Raw genomic sequence first — 13343 nt, forward strand, 5'->3', positions numbered from 1 at the left:
TGGATGCCCAATTTTCCAGTTTCACAAGGTCTTCCTGCAATTTATCACAATCTGCTTGTGATTTAACTATTCTGAACAATTTTGTGTCATCTGCAAATTTGATTATCTCACTCGTCGTATTTCTTTCCAGATCATTTATAAATATATTGAAAAGTAAGGGTCCCAATACAGATCCCTGAGGCACTCCACTGTCCACTCCCTTCCACTGAGAAACTTGTCCATTTAATCCTACTCTCTGTTTCCTGTCTTTTAGCCAGTTTGCAATCCACAAAAGGACATTGCCACCTATCTCATGACTTTTTACTTTTCCTAGAAGCCACTCATGAGGAACTTTGTCAAACGCCTTCTGAAAATCCAAGTATACTATATCTACCGGTTCACCTTTTATCCACATGTTTATTAACTCCTTCAAAAAAGTGAAGCAGATTTGTGAGGCAAGACTTGCTTTGGGTAAAGCCATGCTGACTTTGTTCCATTAAACCATGTCTTTCTATATGTTCTGCGATTTTGATGTTTAGAACACTTTCCACTATTTTTCCTGGCACTGAAGTCAGGCTAACCGGTCTGTAGTTTCCCGGATCGCCCCTGGAGCCCTTTTTAAATATTGGGGTTACATTTGCTATCCTCCAGTCTTCAGGTACAATGGATGATTTTAATGATAAGTTACAAATTTTTACTAATAGGTCTGAAATTTCATTTTTTAGTTCCTTCAGAACTCTGGGGTGTATACCATCCGGTCTAGGTGATTTACTGCTCAGTTTGTCAATCAGGCCTACCACATCTTTTTCTCACATCCTTTATTTGATACACTGTATTTATTCACTGTATTTAAAGTTCAAGGTTCTTACTGAGAACATTGTTTTAAGTTATGTTATGCTTTACACACTCTGTTAATTGTAAACCGGGTTGATGTGATGCCTGTCATGAAACTCGGTATATCAAAAACAATAAATAAATAAATAAATCTTCTAGGTTCACCGTGATTTGATTCAGTCCATCTGAATCCTTATCCATGAAAAGCTTCTCCATTACGGGTACCTCCCCAACATCCACTTCAGTAAACCGAAGCAAAGAAATCATTTAATCTTTCTGCGATAGCCTTATCTTCTCTAAGTGCCCCTTTAACCCCTCGATCATCTAATGGTCCAACTGACTCCCTCACAGGCTTTCTGCTTTGGATATATTTAAAAAAGTTTTTACTGTGAGTTTTTGCCTCTACAGCCAACTTCTTTTCAAATTCTCTCTTAGCCTGTCTTATTAATGTCTTACATTTAACTTGCCAATGTTTATGCTTTATCCTATTTTCTTCTGTTGGATCCTTCTTCCAATTTTTGAATGAAGATCTTTTGGCTAAAATAGCTTCTTTCACCTCCCCTTTTAACCATGCTGGTAATCGTTTTGCCTTCTTTCCACCTTTCTTAATGTGTGGTATACATCTGGACTGTGCTTCTAGAATGGTATTTTTAACAATGACCACGCCTCTTGGACATTTTTTACTTTTGTAGCTGCTCCTTTCAGTTTTTTTCTAACAATTTTTCTCATTTTATCAAAGTTTCCCTTTTGAAAGTTTAGCACGAGAGCCTACTTTTAGGAAAAGATGGAATATTCAAGGCTTATAAATAAATATAAATACTTATACAAGAGGAGAGAATGCATGTCACTTTTTTATGAGAGGTCAAAGATGTGATGAGTTGATTTCATGGAATCAGGAATATCATCATGAGGCTATTGTTGATATCTTCCAAAGTATTCAGATACTCAAGTAGAGGTAATAATGAACATTTCAGAAGACAGAGGGTCCAGATTAAATTAGTTGTTGATTAGAAGCAGAAAAGCAAGGTTTCCTGCAAAAAGGCACTTTGCTTCTAACCACAGCATCACAAAACTGGGCTTATAGTAAAACATGCTGAGTCATCTCTGAAACCAGAATCATAAATTTGTTTGGAATATGGGTATTATGCAAGTTAACCCCTTATGGGAAATCTATTCAGATAGATCATCAATAGGGGTCCATTTGGATCCCATATTTTTTCAAGCACATAGGCCAAACCATTTGAAGTAATTATGAGATTAGATGGTTTTATGTACCGGGGAGTCAGTGCCAAAATATCTAAAATTATATAATTTTAGAAAGAAAATCAAAATATGTATGCATCATTCAGGCCTCTGTCCACATAACCTGCTAGTTTTCTTTCTATATAGTTTTCTGCTTTGTTGGAAATTTTTTCTTCCCTTTCGCCTCAAAGGCCCTGCTTTATCTTGCCTCATTCATTTGCCATTAGCCTTGCTTATATTGTATACATCACTTCCCATCAATGGCTTAAATGCTGCCTTTTGACCAAGTGAACAAACTATGAATGCTTGATTTGCCACTGAGTTACACCATTAGGTCAGTTCTTGTCAATTCATCGTCCATTTCTCTTCATCATTATCATCATTACCAACCAGAGCTGTGATCACTGGATAAGGAGCACTCCTTACCCCAGACAGTCCAAGAATGAGTTGATCTGCCAGTCTTATACCCCTAGCTAATTTCTAGTTTGATTTATTTCAATTATTGTAAGTTCTATGTTATCAGCTATATATCATTACTTATATCTGTTGGATTGTAAAGCTTGTTGCTAATTTAATGTTCATTGTAAACCGAGGTGATGTTTGCTAACGAGCCGCGGTATATAAAAATCCTTAAATAAATAAATAAAAATAAATGAGGAAGCCAAGCAAAGTTTCGCATTTGCACTACACGTTTTTGGATGCATGGTGTTATGATGATGCTTAGGTGCAGCCACCTTCCCCTTCATAAATGGTATGGTGTGCAAAATTCTTCTTCAGGTAGTATTGGTATCAAATACATCATTTCAACAAAACTAAGGTTGCTTTCTCTTCATATAACTAGTTACAAGATTGTGTGCAGTGACTTGAAACCTCGTTAGTGTCTTCAGTACTCAGAATCAAAGATGGCTTCCACTTTTCCATGTTTGCAGTCAGGCCTAGGTTTAGGCGAAGGCAACGGCCTAAGGTGCCAAATTTTGAAGGCACCGACTATTGAGGCCAAGGAGGAACCTGCTTCCACTTGCCCTAGGTGCAGTGTGCCGGCACAACATCACAGGGGCGCTACTGCTTATACACACCAACATTTTAAATCCGGCCCTGTTTGTAGTTAAGAACATTAAGGAAATGTTGCATCTATAAAGGACCAAGATTTTAGAAATAAATTCACTTTGTATTTCAGAAAACAAGAAAGAACTTCGGTAAGCTCAGAAGAAAATGATTCTGGACGCACCAGTCCTGTGATGTTGGATGGTATAATCCCATCACCACAGAATAAGCCAAACCGAGGTATGTACTGATTCACAACACCTTTCTCTCTGGACATCATGGCAAATATAGTATTGTTGGTTTCTGTTTCTCTGATCTCTTCATGTCATCCCTGGGTACAGAAGATATTTCACTTTCTTTGTGCCACATTTTTGATGGAATCAGCAATCTCCAGCTCAATCCATGATCATTTGTTGATACAGTTTCCCTACGAGAATTTCTCTCTTCCTTTACCTATACCTCTGAGCAAGTCTGTCAGCATTTTAATATCACTTAAAGGTCTACAGAGGTCCCTAACACAAAGGCACCTTGCCCATTTACTCTCAGGAACTGGATTACTGATCTCCTTCAAGTTTGCCATAATGACAAAATTGATCTTTAAGTGGCAAAACACAATACTTTTGCAGGATTATTGAATTGCTACCATATATTTAATATTTGATTACTGCATCATTGTCATGTCCATAATTGCTTATGGAATTTTTTAGAATTTACTAGCGAAAAGTGCCCACCGTTGTATGTGTACGTGTGTGTGTGCCTGTGTGGCCCTGTGGTTGTGGATGTGTGTGGATGTCTCTGCTTGTGTTTGTGTGGGTGCCTATACCTATATGTCTGTGTTTGGGGGGAGCCTGTGTGTATACAGTATGTGCCTGTGTGTGAACCTGGGTAGTGGCCTGTGTCTATGTGTGTGTGCATGAGTCTGCTTGTGCCTGTGTGTTTGCTTGTGCCTGCCTATGTGTGTGTGCCTGTTTGTGTGTGTGCTTGTGTGCATGTGTGAGTCAGTGTGTGGACATGTGGGAGCGAGTTCATGCTTTTGTGAGCTTGTGTATGCTTCTTCATCCTTGCATGAGCTTGTATGAATTTCTGCATTCATGTACATCCACATGCTTCTGGGTGCTGGTGCAAGCTTGTGCATGCTTGCATGCATCCTTGTGCAAGCTTTGTGTGCTTGTATACACTTGCACAAGCTTGTGTATGCTTGCATGCGTGTTTGTGCAAACTTCACATGCTTGTGCAAGCTTATGTGTACCTATGTGTGTGTGCCTATGCCTGCTTGTCCCTGTGGGAGTATGAGAGACAGGGGCTTCACAGACAGTATGACTGACTGACTGACACAAACCCGTCATATATATATAGAGAGAGAGATGTCTTTTTTTTTTTTTCCTTTGGGTGAAAGATGCATCTGAAGTGCTACTTCACTTTTTCTACAATATTTCAATGCAGGTTGGCCAGGAATGTCACAATCTGTGGAAATCTGTGAAGGTCTTGAGGACTGGTGTGGTACTCGTTACCTGTGTAATTGTTCAGATACTGAAGAAGAAGATGGAATTCAGTTGGTTAGTGACATAAATCAACCAATCTATCCATTTATCTATCTATCTATGAGCCTGTATAGTTAGCAGACAATCGGTATGTAGTTTAAAAATAATGCTAGAAAAGAAATCCCAGTTCTGTGCTCCCATGGCAGTGGTGTACTGAGGGTGTCCAGCACTCGAGGGCCAATGCATCTGTGTGCCTCTCTGTGCCCCTCCCCCCAATCCTTCTTGTACTAACGTTTAAAGTCACAGAAAATCTACGGCATCTCTAGACAGAAGTATGTTTTTGGGGGGGAGCCAAAATGACATTTTCTCATATCACACCCACCTTCATAGCATGGCCTCCTGCTTTAAAATTGGCTATAAAAAAAAGTCTCAATAAGAAAGTCCCAAGGGTCTTCTGCATAATTTTTAAAAAGCTGGCTAGTTTCACCCTTCTAGTAAATCCTGTCAATATAAATCCTGTACCTCCAGTTCGGTGTAACACACTGTGCATCCACAAAAATTCCCCCAACAATGAAGCTTGGATGCTTGCCTTACAGCTCATCAGCTGAGTGCACTGTTTAACCCCTGCTTGAACTCGCGTTCTGGTCGCGCATCCACAACACCTTATGCTATAAGGGGATTAGTGTGTCCAAAATTCACGTCCAACCCCCTGCGAAACTAATAGCGCTCATCATATGCAAATGCATGTTGATGAGGCTGTTATTCTCCCCAGATCTAAAAAAAAATGTGCACTCGACCCGCACATTTTTACGCTCAAAAATTAACGCCTGCCCAGAGCAGGCGTTAATTTCTGAGCAGCCCAAAATAATGTACAGAAAAGCTGTATTTTGCCATGATATTATGATATATCATGGCACTATTAAGTCAGAGGAAACAAAAGGTTAAAAAAGAATGTAAAAAAAAAATGCCGGTGGTCAGGTTAGGGAATCGGACGCTCAAATAACGAGCGTCCACTTTCCTAACCCGTGGCTGTGCACAGGTTAGGAAAACGGACGCTTGTAAAACTGATGCCGACCTCTCCTATGCACCTGAGGCTGAGGAGGCACTAGGGGCGCACATTTATCCCTAGTGCCTCCTTGGCAGCATGACCCCTCATTTAAATATTTAATCGCGCACCCAGGAAAGGTGGCTGGGCACATGTTAGGAAAGCTGGCGCTGAACACAGAGTGCCCGTATTTCCGTGCTCATTTAATGCATCGGACCCATAGTGAGCTAACACAAAACTCCACACAAAAGATACTTAAAATCTATATAGCCACCTAACATAACATAACATGAGGAATCACCAAAGACTCAAAGAACAAGACCCTACCTGTGAAAAAGCACAGGTAAATATTACACTGGGTCCCAGAATACCAATACACCACCTACTGGTGAAATAAAACAAGCCCGCTTGCTATAGATCCCTACACAGGCACTACACTCTAGCAGAATCTCTCATCTTGGTCACACGCACAGAGGAAAGACAGACCCTCACCAAATACAGAATAAAGGATCACAAATTAGAACCAGCAATATGCAGGCAAAAACTGCAATGGAATCCCAAGAAGCCACTGTCCATAGTGTAACAATGGAAAAACAGAATGACCATTCCTCATAAAACAAACCATAAAATCAAGAAACATAAAGCATCTATTATTTTGTTCTGTTTTGTGGATTGTTCCAGGGGTGGGCCATTTTGGGTCCATCCCTGGATCATTTTATTTTTTCATATTTCATTTAAAAATGAAAACACTTCCACAACCTGCCCCAACCCTTCCCCTTGATTAAACGATTCAACCCTTACCACCCTAGCCTACCCTCCTGAGCCCCCCCCCCCCCCCCACCGACTCAACAAACTGTCCCTAGTGGTCTAGCGGAGGCCCGGGAGCGCCCTCCCACTCCCAGGCTGGCGGCTGCCATTAGTCAAAATGCTGCTGACCGCTCTTGGCCCCTCCATGTGACAGGGGCTGCCCAATGGCACTGGTAACCCCTGTCACATGGTGGTGGCAAAGGGAGTTGGGGGGTGCTTCGGGCTCCCGCTAGATCACAAGGGACAGTTTGTTGAGTCCAAGGGTATGCTCGGGAGGGTAGGCTAGGGTGGTAGAGTTTGAATCAATAAATCAAGGGGAAGGGTTGGGGTGGGTTGTGGATGCGTTTTATTATTATTATTATTATTATTATTATTATTATATACAGTGATCTTTTTGAGCAAAAACAAGGAAGAAAAAACACAACATTTTGGATTTTTTTTCTTTCATTTTTTTTGCCCCATGAAATGCAACAAAATAGCAATATGGTCGGTATTTCCCATTTCATTACAAAGAAATTCCTACCCCTATCAATTATAATAGTGAAATCATGCTAATAAAAGAAGAAATATTTCAAAACTACTGATGAATAGAATAATATCCATTAATAAAAAATCATATACATTTTTTTTACAAGCACCAATAAAATATTTCAGAACAGCACACATATCAAATAATACCCAATAATTAAAACTAATGAGGATAAAAAAAAATAAAAGCCCCTGCTGCTTACACCTGGGAAATCTTAATTTCCTGTTAAGCTGAGATTTTTAAGGATTAGGGAGCTGGAGGGGGCACACAAACTTTAGCATCTCTCTCTCACACACACTTGCATGTCCATTTTCTCTCAGACATACACTGTCTCATTCACACCGACAACCTCTGTCAGACACACACACACTCTCTCATACACAGGCTCTCTCTCACCCCCCCCCCCCGTCACACACACACAAACTCTTACTCCCCCAAGATCCCCTCATATACACACACACACGCTGTCACTCTCATTGGCTCCCTTACACACACACATATATGCACTCACTCGCTCCCTCACATACAGCAGTTAGTGTAACTGGATTTAAAAAAGGTTTGGATAAGTTCCTAGAGGATAAATCCATAAACTGCTATTACAGTAACTAATAAGCAATAGTAGCTTGAGATCTATCTAATGTTTGGGTACTTGCCAGGTTCTTATGGCCTGGATTGGCCACTGTTGGAAACAGGATACTGGGCTTGATGGCCCCTTGGTCTGACCCAGTATGGCATTTCTTATGTTCTCATGTTCACATACACACATGTATTCACTCTCACCGGCTCCCTCATGTACACACACACACACACCCAGGCAAACTCCCATTCATTCTCTCTCTCTCTCTCTCTCACACACACACACACACACACACACACACACACACACACACACACGTGCGCACACGCACTCCCATGCATACACTGAAGGCAGGCCTCTCTTTCTTTTGCCAATAGTCTCAGAGCCTCTCTCACTGCTCTGCATCCACATAGCTATTGGGGAAAGAGCCGAATGGCACTGAATCCCGTTCTGCTGCTCCTCTGTGCAGGCCCCACGCTATGAAAACTTACAAGGGTAGCACTTCCTCCATGCTGATCTCGTGCATTGTGAGGCCTGCACAGAAGATGGGAAGGGCACACTTCTCTGCTTAACCGCCAGTGGTATGAGATCCACAGATGGCCACACAGCCTCTCTCCGTCTTTCAGCCACTGGTGGGATGGGGTCCACCAGAGGCTGCATGGGCCTCTCTGTATCGACCAGTAGTGCCCCCTATGGCTCTGTGCCAGGGGCATTGGCCCCCCCTTGGTATGCCACTGTCCCTTGCCCCCCCTCTACCATCACTTTCAAAGGCAAAGAGGGATAAATTAGGGCGCAAAGGTGCTTTAAACTCCTTCAAGCTTTACTAAATTTGTTTAAACTTTTTAACAGAAGTCATATAAAAATATTGAAAAAAGGGAATCTAACAGCAGATAAATTTTGTAAGAGCCAGCTCGACTGCCCATTTTTCCTGCCTACTGCAATACCACAGACTCTGCTTGATCTTTGACTTTATCCTCTTTATCACACTTTGAAAGAGACTCTCATATGACAGGGCCCTCTTTCTCTCTCCTTTGCCCTGGCCCCCACCCATCTTCCTCAGTCTCTGATCCCCTGTACCTCCTTTTTCGTGCACTGTTCCCTCCATTTTGGGTCCTCTGTCCTATCCTCTCTCTTGCTCTGTCTCTCCATCCCAAGTTTGGTCTTCCCTCTCCTAAGCTCCAAAAAGCTTTCCCCTATGACCCCCCCCCCCCCAACTCTGAAAAACTCTCACCATACTCCCTCTTCATCCCCTTTCTCTAAAGCTTGTATACTCTTTCTTCCTCCTTCTCCCTCTACAAGCTTTCATGGTGTTTCCTCTCTCTCCTCCACACAAAGCTCTCACTGTGCTCTCTCTCCCTCTCGCCATCCTTCCTATCTACTCTGACCTCCCCCTTCCATCCCTATTGCAGAAGGCCTACATTCCTGATCTTCCTCACCAGTAAACAGGAGGAGCAGTAGCAATTGATCCAGCGTGTCGGCTTCATTTCTACAAGAGGCCCGAATATTTTGGCTCATGTTATGAAACTGACCCTGCTCCCTACAGAAATCAGATGCTTTGTTAAGCACTGCTTTTCCTATTGGAGGTCTGTGGGTGGGTGGGGGTATGGAGGAGAGTGAGCAATGGCAGGAAAAGGAAGCTCAGCAGTGGCTGCGGGGGATACAGGAAATTGGGAACAGTAATGTTAGATCACGCAGAAGAAAAATGTCAGTTTTGGGCTGAGAGGAGAGGGGGCAGTGTTAGACTGGGGAGGAAGGTGGGAGAACTCAGTAGTGGCAGCATCCATCTACATGGGGTGGGGGAGAGGAGAGGGAGTTCAGTAGGTGTGGCCATGATAAACTGGGCTGCACATCTCCGATTCAGCTGAGGGATTCTGCTCCCTAGAATTGCCATCCTATGCAAATTCATGGGTTGCATAGTAGGTGGTGCGGAAATCTTGAGATGTAAAGTAGTCAGGACAGCAGAAATAGATGACCCATAGTTTGGACCAGTGGTTCTCAACCTTTTTTCTGTCGGGGCACACCTGATAGATGGTTCTCACATGCATGACACACTGACCCATGATCTAGATGTAAAAGTTCAGTTTGCATCCACGGGAACCCTCCTGACCCACAATAATGGATGAAAAGCAGAATTATGACATTCCCCATACAACTCACCCTACAAAAAAGATGTTCTGGTTCTGGTGTCATCTCAGTAACTGCAACTCAAACTCCTTCTACTTCCAGGCTCAATAGCCCTACTTATGAAAAGACAGCAGTTTACCACCAATGCATGTCCTCTTGAGAAAACACAACAAATAAGACCGATACAAACGCTTATATGCTAGTAAAATATCTCATCTCGGTAACAGACACAGAACCGACCTAACATACTCCCAGGATCTGTAGTAATGCACATAAACTAATCTGCACACAGTTACACCTGTATTATGGAATACACTCAAACAGCAGCAACCCTATCTATGAAAAGGCAACACTACAAATATTAAATCAGGTCCTAAAAACCAATACACCTCTTATTAGGAAAACAGAACTAGCAAGCAGCTATAGATCCCCACACAGAAATAATTGTAAAACTATACTAATAAGCATAATACATGTTACAAAACAGCTATGAACAGAATAACATCCAACAATTAAAAACTCATAAAAACTATTAAAAATTCTCCAAACACCAATAAAATATTTCAAAAAAAGCAGACACATCACATAATATTAAATAATTAAAATGGCAGTCAATCAAGAAAAATAAACTTAAAAAGCCACCTTTACTTACCCCCTCCAGCAGCTCTCCTACTCCTCTTCCATGCAGGCCATAGCACACATCAGAAGCAGCAGTAGTGGCTAAGCTCTATACTCATGTTCCTCTTCCTTAGGGCCCATGTCTCTCACACACACACACCATACCAGTCATGCCCCCATGACCAGTTCCTGTCTCTCACACACCAATCATCTCCCAGTCTTTGATACACACACCAGTCACCTTCCTGAACAGTTTCTCTCATGCCATACACAAACACAGGCTTCCCACTCCCATGTTCTACTTACATATAAGGGCTTCTCACTCTCATAATCACTTTCTCTGTCGCACACACATACACACGCACGCACACACACACACACATGCACACTCACCAGTCTCTCACTCCCATGCTTGTTCTCTCCACATGCACAGGCTTCTCATTCCCATAATCACTTTCTTTCTCTCTCACACACACACACACCAGTCACCTGATCTCTCTCATGCATACACACACCAGTCACCTGATCTCTCTCTTGCACACACACATACACACAGGCTTCCCACTCCCATGTCTCTTTTAGATATACAGGCTTCTCACTCCCATGCTGTGTCTCCCACACACCCAGGTTTCTCACTCCCATGTTCACATGCACGGGCTTCTCATTTCCATAATCACTTTCTTTCTCTCACACACACACACACACACACACCAGTCACCTGATCTCTCTCATGCATACACACACACACACACACACACAGGCTTCCCACTCCCATGTTCTCTTTCAGATATACAGGCTTCTCACTCCTATGCTGTGTCTGACACACACACACCCAGGTTTCTCACGCACAGGCTTCTCATTCCCATAATTACTTTCTCTCTGTTACACACACACACACACACACACACCAGTCTCTCTCTCATTTCCATGCTCGCTCTCCATGTGCACAGGCTTCTCATTCCCTGAATCACATTCTTGCTCTCACATTCACACACACCAGTCTCTTTCTCTCACACATACTGTCACTTTACCAACCAGTCTCTCTCTCATGCATGCACACACACACACAGGCTTCCCACTCCCATGCTCTCTCTCACATAATCAAGCTTCTCACTCCCATGCTTTCTTTCTCACACCCCCCCACAACACCAGGCTTCTTACTCTCATACTTTCTCACATACCCAGATTTCTCACTTTCATGCTTTTTCTCTCTCATACACACACACACACACACACACACACACACACACACACACACACACACACATTAGTCACCTCCCTGACCAATGTCTCACATTCTCACATACACATCAGTCATCTCCCTGAGCAGTCACTTTCATTGTCTCTCACATATACACACACACATCAGCTCTCTGACCAGTTTCTCTCAATCACACACATGCTCTCAATCACACACAGGCTAATGGCTGCTTCTCTCTCTTTCTCTCACTCACTTCCTCTCCCCCCCCCCCCCAAGCAGAAATGGTAGCTGCATCAGCCTCCTTCCCCAGCCCCCCGCAGGCCAAGAAAGAAGAATCCCATCGGCCGCGGGAGGCTCATGCTGCTTCGATTGCACGGAGGCTGATGCTGCTGCCGCCGCTGCTACCTGTCCACGCGGCACGGCTCTTTCTCCTTCCCGCGCACCGCACTGTCCAGGTCACTGGGGGGGGGGGGGGCAGGCACGGGAAGAAGAAAAGGCCAGCTGCAGGTGCCACAGCTGCTTCTAGCACCGCTGCCATTCCCACTGGGCTTGAATGTGCTGATAGCCCAGCGGCAACGGCAGCAGGAAAGGAAGAGCAGCGGGAGAGACCGGGAGCACGTGACACACTGGTGTGTCGTGACACATCGGTTGAGAAGCGCTGGTTTGGACAAAAAAGGGGAGAAGAAATATGGGAGGATAGTTGGCAGGGCAGGAAGGGTCTAATGAAGTGTTTTTTTAGGAGAGATGTTGAAATCAGCAGGGAAGTTTGCCATAGAAAGTGACAGATTGAGGATGCAGCAAATGAAAGGAATGACTGCACTGAGGAGTTGTGTAAATGGAATCAGATGGGCAAATAATTAGCTTAGATGAGCTGAAAAGAAGTGAGTTTCCTGCTCTTTAATTTCAGAAAAGGAAGAAAAAGTGACAGGCCTAGAGGCAGGAGGGGGTGATGACTGACTGGAAGGATGGGGTAGTTGAGGGTTTGTGAGGGAACTCAATAAGGCATATTCAGTTGAAATACTTGACTGTAATTTTATTCTTCTAGTCACCAGGTAAATACAAAGCCTCAGCTGACTGTAAAAAGAGAGATTCTGATGATTTGCTTGTGAGAAATGGAGATGTGATTCAAGTTTTGCATGAGAATGGAGAAGGACAATGGTAGGTTTCTGATGTTTCTTTTCTGACTCTGCACATCCTTCTTTTCTTTTCCATAGTCTTTTTGTGGGTTGCATGGCATATGTAACCATATAATGCGTTTTGTTAGTATGGATTTTTGCTACCAATATGTTAATTAAAAAAAAATTATTAATGGGGTTGTTGGGTTTTTTTTTTCCACATCCACAAAAAGTCATCACATTTTCCAAACCCACTGCGTTCAGATTAATTCTCACCTCATGTCACTTGGTTGGAAAAGTCCTTTTCTCGTGTTCCAGGAGAGCCTGTTGTGCAGAAAGTCTTTTCACTGCGTATCACATCTTCATCTGCTCTTTCTCAGGACAATGCAATAAAGTGCACCGAACCTAGCGCACAGGTTAACAAGAGGTTGGACACGCATTTTGGATATGCGTCCATAACCTCTGATGCACTAAGGGATCAGCGCCTCCAAAACTTGTGTCCAAAGAAAGGCCTAGCTAATGGTGCTCATCACATGTAAATGCCACGTAGTTGAGGCTACTATCTGCAAGACTAACTCAAGTAAGGGATAGAGCTATCATTAGCAGGGCCTACATTATGGAATACCATGCCATCAGAAATCAGACTGCAAAAAGACATCAAACTGTTCAAAAAGAGCCTACAAACATGGCTATTTAAACAAGCATACCACAAAGAGAAGGGAGAGTAGAAAGCGATGAGTCTGTGCC

General features: G+C 43.0%; 1 protein-coding gene across 4 annotated transcripts in view; it reads left to right on the forward strand.

The window, feature by feature from the left end:
- The window catches only part of MCF2 (MCF.2 cell line derived transforming sequence), a 169690-nt gene that overhangs the window by 147473 nt on the left and 8874 nt on the right, over window positions 1-13343 (forward strand). For 3 of the 4 annotated variants that reach the window (XM_029607776.1, XM_029607773.1, XM_029607774.1), the window contains 3 exons: window positions 3233-3339; window positions 4543-4655; window positions 12527-12639. In XM_029607776.1, coding sequence (XP_029463636.1) covers window positions 3233-3339; window positions 4543-4655; window positions 12527-12639 — 333 coding nt within the window. The remainder of the gene's footprint in view (window positions 1-3232; window positions 3340-4542; window positions 4656-12526; window positions 12640-13343) is intronic. The other variant, XM_029607775.1, reaches the window with a different exon arrangement.

Source organism: Rhinatrema bivittatum, chromosome 6 (genome assembly GCF_901001135.1).
Source record: "Rhinatrema bivittatum chromosome 6, aRhiBiv1.1, whole genome shotgun sequence".
Lineage (NCBI taxonomy): Eukaryota > Metazoa > Chordata > Amphibia > Gymnophiona > Rhinatrematidae > Rhinatrema > Rhinatrema bivittatum.